The 10,155-nt window shown below is 46.4% G+C and overlaps 1 protein-coding gene across 1 annotated transcript; it reads left to right on the top strand.

The window, feature by feature from the left end:
* The first annotated feature begins 1,648 nt into the window (after positions 1 to 1,648).
* On the top strand, positions 1,649 to 10,155 carry aars (alanyl-tRNA synthetase). The gene is made up of 16 exons (XM_015383814.1): positions 1,649 to 1,874; positions 1,947 to 2,091; positions 2,831 to 2,976; positions 3,095 to 3,203; positions 3,739 to 3,889; positions 4,566 to 4,690; positions 4,988 to 5,132; positions 5,208 to 5,386; positions 5,866 to 5,979; positions 6,058 to 6,264; positions 6,702 to 6,886; positions 7,779 to 7,887; positions 8,095 to 8,208; positions 8,278 to 8,484; positions 8,568 to 8,681; positions 9,475 to 10,155. The coding sequence occupies exons 1-16, from the start codon at positions 1,714 to 1,716 to the stop codon at positions 9,652 to 9,654; spliced, it is 2,391 nt and encodes a 796-aa protein (XP_015239300.1). The 5' UTR covers positions 1,649 to 1,713; the 3' UTR covers positions 9,655 to 10,155.

Genomic DNA, 10,155 nt, shown 5'->3' with positions numbered 1-10,155 from the left:
TTCCTTGTATCCTTCCTTTCTTCCTTGTATCCTTCCTTTCTTCCTTGTATCCTTCCTTTCTTCCTTGTATCATTCTTTCCTTCCTTCCTTGTATCCTTCCTTTCTTCCTTGTATCGTTCTTTCCTTCCTTACTTGTATCCTTCCTTTCTTCCTTGTATCCTTCCTTTCTTCCTTGTATCCTTCCTTTCTTCCTTGTATCCTTCCTTTCTTCCTTGTATCCTTCCTTTCTTCCTTGTATCATTCTTTCCTTTCTTCCTTGTATCGTTCTTTCTTTCGTTCCTTGTATCCTTCCTTTCTTCCTTGTATCCTTCCTTCCTTGTCTCCTTCCTTTCTTCCTTGTATCCTTCCTTTCTTCCTTGTATCGTTCTTTCCTTCCTTACGTGTATCCTTCCTTTCTTCCTTGTATCATTCTTTCCTTCCTTACATGTATCCTTCCTTTCTTCCTTGTCTCCTTCCTTGTATCCTTCCTTCCTTGTATCATTCTTTCCTTCCTTACTTGTATTCTTCCTTCCTTACTTGTATCCTTCCTTTCTTCCTTGTCTCCTTCCTTTCTTCCTTGTCTCCTTCCTTTCTTCCTTGTCTCCTTCCTTTCTTCCTTGTCTCCTTCCTTTCTTCCTTACACGTATCCTTCCTTTCTTCCTTGTATCCTTCCTTTCTTCCTTGTATCCTTCCTTTCTTCATTGTATCATTCTTTCCTTCCTTCCTTGTATCCTTCCTTTTCTTCCTTGTATCGTTCTTTCTTTCGTTCCTTGTATCCTTCCTTCCTTCCTTGTATCTTTGTATCCTTCCTTCCTTCCTTCCTTCCTTCCTTCCTTCCCTCCCTCCACCTGTCCCATAGACAAACATGTGGACGGCTGGTTTGGAGTGTGTTTCTTTGTGTTTCTAATCTGCCCACTCCTGTCCCAGAGGACTCTGTCCCAGAGGACTCTGTCCCAGAGGACTCTGTCCTTTTCTAAACTACCTCCTGCTGCTGCCTGCAGTTTTTCCAAACCAGCCATGCTTGTTCACCCTGTGGTGACCTTTAACCTGTAGACTCTGAGATAGGGTTGTCACGATACTAAACTTTTCAACTCGATACCGATATTAAGTAAAATATTGGAACTAGATGTCATTTTCTATACCACTAGGATAAAAACAAAGACTCCAAAATTCAACAGACATTTTTTCATTAATAAACAAAATACAATAAATAGATAAATAAATACAATATTTTGAGATTGTATGCTGTGCTCAATATTAAGAAAACAAAAATAATTCTCTGCAGCTGCACCTCTTACAAAAAAAAGTCTGAAACTGAAAAGTGCGTAGAATTATTCAATCACACAGTGTTCAGAAAGCGCATTTTCCTCTATTCTGCTCTGAAGATGAATGACTGTTTAGGTGCCACTGTTGGTAGCACTGTATCGATACTTTTGAAAATGAGTATTGTATCCGGATACAACTTTTCAGTATCAATACTTTTTTGAGTATCGATACTTTTGACAACCCTACTCTGAGATGAGGTTCTCGTGTTCCTCGTCTTCTCTCAGAGATGTAGACGCTCCAGCCTTGAGGTCAATCTGCTGAATCTTGGTTCCTGGTCAGTTGGGGAGCTGTTGCTGATTTCCCTCCATCTTGTCATTCTCGTTGCCTCGTTGAACTTGTCTGCTTCTCTAACTCCTCGCTGTCGGTCTTTGGCTCAGTGTGGACGAGGCCCGCATCCTTCCTGGCAGCATGAAGGACAACTTCTGGGAGATGGGCGACACCGGCCCCTGCGGCCCCTGCAGTGAGATCCATTACGACCGGATCGGAGGGAGGGACGCGTCTCACCTGGTGAACATGGACGACCCCAACGTGCTGGAGATCTGGAACCTGGTCTTCATCCAGTTCAACAGGTATCTGGCAGACAGGATGTCAGCAGAGCTTCAGGGATGAAACCATGTTTGAAAGGTTTGAACTTTCCTCAGAGAGTCGGAGACGGAGCTGAAGCCGCTGCCTAAGAAGAGCATCGACACAGGGATGGGTCTGGAACGCCTGGTCTCTGTTCTCCAGAACAAGATGTCCAACTATGACACCGACCTGTTCATCCCGTACTTCGAGGCCATTCAGAAGGTACGGAACCCCCCCGACCCACAAAGGAAAGATGTTCAATGGGCAAATCCAGGTGTTTTTTTTTTTGTTTTGTTTTTTTTAGTCCTTAAACTCCTTTGTTTTTAGTCAATGTTCTTATTAGGTGAGAATCTCCCAATAAGAACTTTTTTTTCATTTAATCCTCACAATAGAGTTCATTCTAGAGCTGCAAATAATTATTCTTTTATCTGTCGTTTATTATTATTTTTTATTAACTGATTATTCAGGTAGCAAAAGGCGCCTTAAAGAAGATTTTATACAGGATTAAAAGCAGTTGGAGCTTTAGAAATGAAGGGCTTCTGGACAGAACCAGAAAAGGTTTTTTCTAAAGCAGGCTTGGGCTCCCCCTACTGGTCCTTTTGGAGAACAACCTATGTCGTTTTTATTGAACTAAAAAAGTTCAATAAACTTAGTTCTGCTATAAATGCAAAATCTTTGTATTTTTTTTGTATAATTGCTGCTTTGTGTGGGTTTCTCTTTCTGCTGATGTTCTATTTTGAAGACCTTTCTCCAGTTAACGAATAATCAATGAGTAAATTCAGTTATGGATCCATCTGGTTGTTTCAGCTCTAATTCATTATGTAGCATCAGCAGGTGGGTGGAGACGTCAGGAAGGGAAAGCATTAGGGCCGGCTTCAGGAGGTCAGAGGTCAAAGCCTGGAACTTTCCTGAGGGTGGGGAGGTTCAGAACCGCTCTGCAGTGAACTGATTTCTGTCTCAGGGTTCAGGCGCTCGGCCTTACACCGGGAAGGTGGGCGCTGATGATGTTGACGGCATCGACATGGCCTACCGCGTCCTCGCCGATCACGCCCGCACCATCACCATCTCTCTGTCGGACGGCGGGCGGCCAGACAACACAGGCAGAGGGTGAGTGAAGTCAGGATGTCTGACCCGGGTGCATAATGCTGACGGGTCAAAGCAGGCGATTCTGCTGTAATGGTTTTCCTTTGGTCGGGGTCTCTGAGTTTTTTCTCCTTCTGTTCAGCTACGTGTTGAGGAGGATCCTGCGGCGCGCGGTTCGTTATTCCCATGAGAAGCTTGGTGCTCCCAGGGGATTCTTTGCCTCGCTGGTGGACGTGGTGGTGGCTTCTCTGGTGAGTTTCTCTGTTTTTAGTTTTTACTGTGGAAAACATGCAGCTAAGGTTGCAGAGAGGGTCGGAGACGCGGCGAGGGACAAGCAGTTATATAGTATTTATGTAGATGTGATTATTGTCAATGTTTCTATTAAATTGTCTCAGAAAAGTCATTAAAACCTTTAAGATGTGTATTAGCGTTCTGTAGTGATTTAGGATTTAAATAATTACTTTTAGTACCATCATTACTTTATGGCGGCCTGCATGAATATCTGCTTACACGTGTAAATGAGCTGATGGTACGGATTGGGTAGTGACCCGCCAGCAGCCCGGGGAGCACCCATTCAATCTAGTTGGCCTATTTCTCTCTATTAGCTCTGTAGCTCTAGCTTAATAGAAATGTAAAATAAAACGATAAAAAAAAAATTAAACCCAGGTTTCCAGTTCCTCACAGGGACACACTGGCTCAGATATTAATCTTTACTAAAAGTCATCTGAAATTTCAGATTTAATGAACTGTGCAAAACTAACACCCCCATCCCCCCGAACCACGCAGGGCGACGCCTTCCCAGAGCTGAAGAAGGACCCAGAGATGGTGAAGGACATCATCAACGAGGAGGAGGCACAGTTTCTGAAAACGCTCAGCAGGGGGCGCCGCATCCTCGACAGGAAGATCATGAGCCTGGGAGAATGCAAGACGATCCCAGGTGAGGCGTTCCTCTCCTTCATGGTTCCTCCCTCCTTCACCGAGCAGCTCTGATTAGTAAGGATGAGGGATCCACCCGCCCTCAGCAGAATGACAGAATGGATCGCATCCCATAATTCAGTTTACATGGAAACCCTGCAGGAGAGCCTGAACCGACACCTAAGTGGTGACTTTCTGGGTTCCGATGCAAACCATTTATTCCCACTTTTCTTCCATCATCATGGGGTCACAGACCCAAACTAACACCTGATCGCATCCAGGGATTAGAGCAACTGACTGAAGGGTTGAAAATGAACCATAAGGTCAAAACCATCTGGGGAAGCTGTTCTGATTGTGTTTATCCAGAGTGCAGCACCTTCACAATGAGGCATGGCGGTGGCAGTTTGATGCTGCGGGCTGTTTGCACTCAGCAGACTGGGTTAACTGGTCAGAGTGGAGGAACGGTGGAGGCTGGTTTTTCCCATAGAACCTATTCCTGGAAACTCTCCTCTGTTTTTATTTCTGTAAATCAGCGGCGCCTCGTCTGCTGGGGAGATGGAGCGGTTTCGGGTTACAGAAACGTCCTGCAGGTCCTGCTGCCTGGATGCAGCAGTCAAGTCATTTGTTCCAGCAAACTGTTGGGGGTTGAATACTTTAGCAGCAAACCGGGTTTTAAAAGATCTTCATTTCGTCCGCAGGAGACACAGCATGGCTGCTCTACGACACGTACGGCTTCCCTCTGGACCTGACGTCGCTCATCGCTGAGGAGAAAGGCATGGGGGTGGACCTGGCCGCGTTCGAGGAGGAGAAGAAGGCAGCGCAGGTGAGGAGGAAGCAGGGGGTTTTAGCTGAGTCAGCGTTTAGCTGCACTGTGTTCCCTTGAGGCGTTTAAAGCTGCAGCGTCAGATCGTTGGTCGGCTCTGCTGAACTGCTTTCAGCAAAGTCTCATTTAATCCTGGTGCTTTTAGCTGATTTAGCTGCTTTACTAAGAAAATTAGATCAGCTGAATCATTTTGTTTGTTTGGCTTTTTGCTCTTAGATCAGCAGCTGGTTTATTAAAAAGTCTGATGGATCTGTGATAGTGGAGCCTGAGCTGAACCTTAACAGGTGCTGTCTTTAGTTGAAGTCTCAGGGTAAAGGAGCCGGGGGCGAGGACCACATCATGCTGGACATCTACGCCATCGAGGACCTGAGGAACAAGCAGATCCCAGCCACAGACGACTCGCCCAAATACAGATACACCTCAGACGATAACGGAAACTACGGTCGGTGACTGAGTCGACACACCTCAGCCTCACCGCACCCAGAAACACTGACGGCCGCTCTCTGTCCTGCTCCAGAGTTTCAGCCGGCCTCCGCCACGGTTCTGGCTCTGCGCCGCGACCGCGCCTTCTGTGAGGAGGTGACCACGGGTCAGGAGTGCGGCGTGCTGCTGGACCAGACGTCGTTCTACGCGGAGCAGGGCGGGCAGACGTTCGACGAGGGCTACATGCTGCGGGAGGACGACAGCTCTGAGGATGTAGGCTCCACAGAGAACGACACGTTAGTCAGGAAGCTCAGAGGGTCTGACCATTACTCAGTTCATCCAAGTTTATTCATCAACTGGCTCTTAACTGCATTTTTTTTTTTTTATATATACTGAATTATAAAAAAAGAGAAACATCTTTTTAAAAAGTTAATTTGCTACTAATGAAATACTGACTAAATTAATAATTCTGACTTTCTCCCACAATTTAAACTGAGTCGTATTTTAAATTAAATGATCAGGTTCCTGAATAAAAAGTAAACAACTTGAATTGAATCTGAATCATGCTTAATTATTACAGACGGAGGATGTCGCTCTGACACACTGTCAGACTTTACTGCTGCTTCCTGTCCGTGCAGAAGATGCTAACTGGAATTAGCTCTCTGTTAGCAGGACACGTTAGCTTCCAAACAGCTGGTTCTGGTTCTGAACCCCCCCTGTTTTTGTTTTTGTGTTTCTCTCTTATTTTGCAGAGGATGGAGTTCACAGTGAAGAACACGCAGGTTCGAGGAGGTTACGTTCTGCACATCGGAACCGTCTATGGGACCCTGAAAGTCGGGGACAGAGTCACTCTGCATATAGACGAGGTGGCGATCTGGTTCCTCTGCTGATGTTCTTAATGTTTGAGTTTCTCCCACTGAAATCAGTCATCATCATGTCTCCAGGCTCGCAGGCGGCCAATCATGAGCAACCACACGGCCACTCACATCTTAAACTTTGCCCTGCGGGGTGTTTTGGGAGAGGCGGATCAGAGGGGCTCCCTGGTCGCTCCGGATCGCCTTCGCTTCGACTTCACAGCTAAAGGAGCTCTGAGCACAGGAGAGATCCGCCGCACTGAGGAGATTGCTTGTGCCATGATTAAAGAGGCCAAGGTTGGTGCAATCATCTCTTAAAGCTGAATAATGGAGACCATGGAGCAAACAGTCCTGGTTTATCACTTTTTCCCTCTATGTTGTTTGTCGAGGCTTTTAGACCAGAAAGACATAAAAACAAAGAACGTTTTTAACAAAAAGAGGTGACCAGAAGGCCACTGGGAACAGAAAGCCCACATTTTAGATTTAAACTGGTTCTTAGTGGTCTATATATCGACTCAGAACCAGGTCGTCCCTTAAGAATGAGGCCAGAGCGATTCCCAGGTTTTAGTGGTTATAAGCAGAAAGGATCTGGAGAACTGTTAAGCAGAACCACTTTGAAAACTGGATCAGCACCTTTTCTCTTTCTTTGTGGTTGAAACTGTAGTTTTGTCTTGAACAGAATTCCGTTTAAATGCCACCTTTGACCTTAACTGTTGTTGTTTTGACCCGTCCAGCCCGTGTACGCCATGGAGGCCACCCTGGCAGAGGCCAAGGCCATCCAGGGCCTGCGTGCCGTATTCGATGAGACCTACCCCGACCCGGTCCGAGTCGTTTCCATCGGCATCCCGGTCCAGGAGCTGCTGGACGACCCCAACAGTCCCGCTGGTTCCCTCACCTCCATAGAGTTCTGCGGTGGAACGTGAGTACAGAGCGTCAGGGTTCGACCCAATCACACCTCACACATGACGTTATGGAGGTACCGCTTTGTTCCAGGAGGGGGCAGCAATGTTCCTTTCAGCTCCACTCAGAAATGTTGGAACCAAAAAACGTTGATAATCCCAAGAAAGGAAATAAATAATGAATTAGAGGTTAAAAATGAAAGATCAAAACTACACACAGCATCATCATTTAAATTAAAAAAAGGCTCAAATTAAACCTGAACCAGGAATGTTGAGGAAAAACAAGTGAATGTGGAAGTGGAATTAAAGAGTTTTGAAGGTTTGTGGTTAAAAACTGCAAGTATTAGAATATACCATCGAATTTTGGTACGTCTGTAAGTTTTAACATTTTTGGTTAATTTGGGTATTTATGAACTTTCATTGTTGTTCTGTACAGCTTTCATGACATTTCCATTTCTTAAAGTGCAGCAGTGATCAAATAAACATTGTGGGAGAAGAACTCCTGTTTCGCCGTAGTTCATAAAAATTTTTTTATTGCAATAATAAAGATCAGAGCTCGCTGTCTGTTCTTTCTACATAACAATCCATTCTCCCAGCTTTTTTTAAACCTTTGAATTGAACCTCTTGATATTTATTTTTCATATTCAGAAGCTCTGCAGAAACAATAACAGCTCGTAGTTTCTATCTCCCACCCCAAAAAAATCTCCTGGATTGGTTGACGCACAGCAGTCCGGCGTAGAACACTGGGACGCGCTGCACCTGATGCTCGGACGCTCTGCTGGACCTGATGATTATCAGACAGCTGTGACCTCAGAATGTTTCTGCGTTTTCACTTTCATGGTCAAAGTGACGCTTGCTGCCGTTTCCTGCTCATCTCCAGTATTCATGTCCTGCTGTGTCCGTTATCCGCAGCCATCTGCAGAACTCGGGTCACGCTGCGCCGTTTGTCATCGTCTCAGAGGAGGCTATCGCTAAGGGCATCCGCCGCATCGTCGCTGTGACGGGAGCTGAGGCCCAGAAGGTCAGAGCACACCTCCCAGGCACCATGCTGACACCTGCTGTATTCACACAGACCTCAGAAGATAAATAAAGATATTGGCAGATCCTATTTGAGGTTCTCCTGATAAAGCTGAACAGGCTACAGTTTTCTCACGTATCCAGACTGATTTATTTATTTTTTTGACCATCCTGCTGTTTCACCTCATCCTCCCGCTCTTCCTTCCTCCAGGCGGCTCGTAAAGCTGATGCCCTTCGCCAATCTCTGTCTGCTCTTGGAGGCAAGGTGAAGCAGCAGACGACGCCCAACAAGGACGTGCAGAAGGAGATCGCCGACATGAACGAGGTAGACGAGGATTTCTACCCAGAGGAGCTTCTGAGCTGCTGCAGTTTAACCCTCTGAGTGTTTCTGCAGTCTATAGGCACCGCCGTCATCTCGCAGTGGCAGAAGGACGAGATGAGGGAGACCCTGAAGGCTCTGAAGAAGACCATGGATGACCTGGACCGCAGCTACAAGGCCGACATCCAGAAGAGAGTCCTGGAGAAGACCAAGGAGGTGATCGAGAACAACCCCAACCAGCCGCTGCTCGTCATGGAAATGGAGACGGGAGCCTCTGCAAAGGTCTGAACATCTGGACCCCTAGAGGAAAACGTTTGCTCTTTGCTGTAGGATGACAACGTCAAGTTATTGTTTTCTCTCTTTAGGCTCTAAATGAATCCCTGAAGCTGCTAAAGAATCAGTCCCCGCAGACCGCCGCCATGCTGTTCACTGTCGACCCCGACGCCGGCAGGATCACCTGCCTCTGCCAAGTTCCACAGGTATGAGTTAGAGATGTGCCCATACCACATTTTTTTTAAACCAAGTATGATTACAAGTACTTCAACTTCAGTACGTACCGATACTGAGTACTGATACCATTAACTCCTCAGAATTAATTTGAATTTTTTTTTATTTTCATTTGGCTCATTAAACAGAATTACACAGGGCGTGCTTTTGCTCAATGAGAGACTGTAACATGTAGAATGTGCTGTTCCAGCAGGTCTGTACATCCTGTTGCAATCTTTCTGTTGGTTGATTGAGCTGCAGCGGAATATCTTCTAGCTAATGTGGAGTGTTTGAAATGTCTTACCATTTTCCGACTGATAGCGACAGCATCAGTCACGCTCCTCTGGACCAGAAGCCCTTCGTTAACCACCAGCTGGAGTGTGTGTGCGAAACATGGAAGGCTCTGAAGTCCGGCCTCTGCCATGGCTTTTATCATGTTTTTAGCATTACCACGTAGCGCAACATGAATCAAAGGTTTGGGAACTCCCCGCATCTGGAGCATCTCAGCAAACACGTCCGCAATGGCTTGGCCTAGTGTGTGATCCCCAAAAATGTTTTGCATGCAAGACGGCCCTTTGCAAGTTAGCATTTTTGTCAACCCATTGCGCAGTTAGGCTAATGATCTGTCATCTGACTTTCCATGCCTCCGTTCAGACGCTCCAGGTTTTGCAGACTTGTGACCTGAACCTTCCTCCATGTGCAAACCCCCCAGAGCGGCGGAGGGCTTAGTGGGCCTTATTGAGCTGCTCTTGTTCTGATCTCAGTTTCTTCCTCTCTCCTCTGCAGGACGTGGCAAACCGTGGTCTGAAGGCCAGTGAGTGGGTTCAGGAGTTGTGCCCCCTGCTGGATGGAAAAGGCGGCGGCAAAGACATGTCTGCACAGGCCACGGGCAGGAACACGCAGTGCCTGCAGGAGGCGCTGCAGATGGCTAATGAGTTTGCTCGACTCAAATTAGGAGAAAACTGAGAGAACTTTTCCGTTCCTCTTTTCTTCTCCCTGTAGGTCAGAAAGAAAACTAACAGATGACCTCTGAAGCTCCGCCAACAGAAGATGAGCCACTCGTATTTATTGAGTCTGGAGGTAGCTTCAGCATCAAACATCTCGTGCACTTTTACCTGGAAGGAGATGTGTCCTCTTCTAATTTGCATGTCTAGGTGAGAAGGGCTGCAGCCTCCTGCTAGCTCTGTGGCTAAGGGACTAAACTTCACTCATCATCCCTCCGTCCAGCCTAATGCTCCATTTTTCCTGCTCCACCCGATTGTCAGAAACTGTTTAGGTTTATAGTCTGCGTCCTCTGATGGCTCAAAGTTTGTCTGATCCAAAATGTTTAACTGGAGCGCTCATTACTGTAGCCTAGCAACCAGCCATCAGCGGTTTCTATGTGGAAATGATTAATGATCATCATAGCTGCTTCATGTTTCAGGATTAATGATGGAATAAATCTGACTGGTCAATGTTGTCGCCTGT

This window comes from Cyprinodon variegatus, unplaced genomic scaffold (assembly GCF_000732505.1).
Source record: "Cyprinodon variegatus isolate N-32 unplaced genomic scaffold, C_variegatus-1.0 Scaffold294, whole genome shotgun sequence".
In the NCBI taxonomy this organism is placed as follows: Eukaryota; Metazoa; Chordata; class Actinopteri; order Cyprinodontiformes; family Cyprinodontidae; genus Cyprinodon; species Cyprinodon variegatus.
The sequence above is the reverse complement of the archived record's forward strand: the minus strand, read 5'-3'. Positions and strand labels throughout refer to the sequence as shown.

Bases quoted from the DNA above. Each gene is read 5' to 3' on its own strand.
- aars (XM_015383814.1), top strand. From the start codon at position 1,714: ATGAAGGACAACTTCTGGGAGATGGGCGACACCGGCCCCTGCGGCCCC. The intron at 1,875-1,946 runs GTATCTGGCAGA...AACTTTCCTCAG, and splicing joins GTCTTCATCCAGTTCAACAG to AGAGTCGGAGACGGAGCTGA. The intron at 8,209-8,277 runs GTAGACGAGGAT...GTGTTTCTGCAG, and splicing joins AGATCGCCGACATGAACGAG to TCTATAGGCACCGCCGTCAT.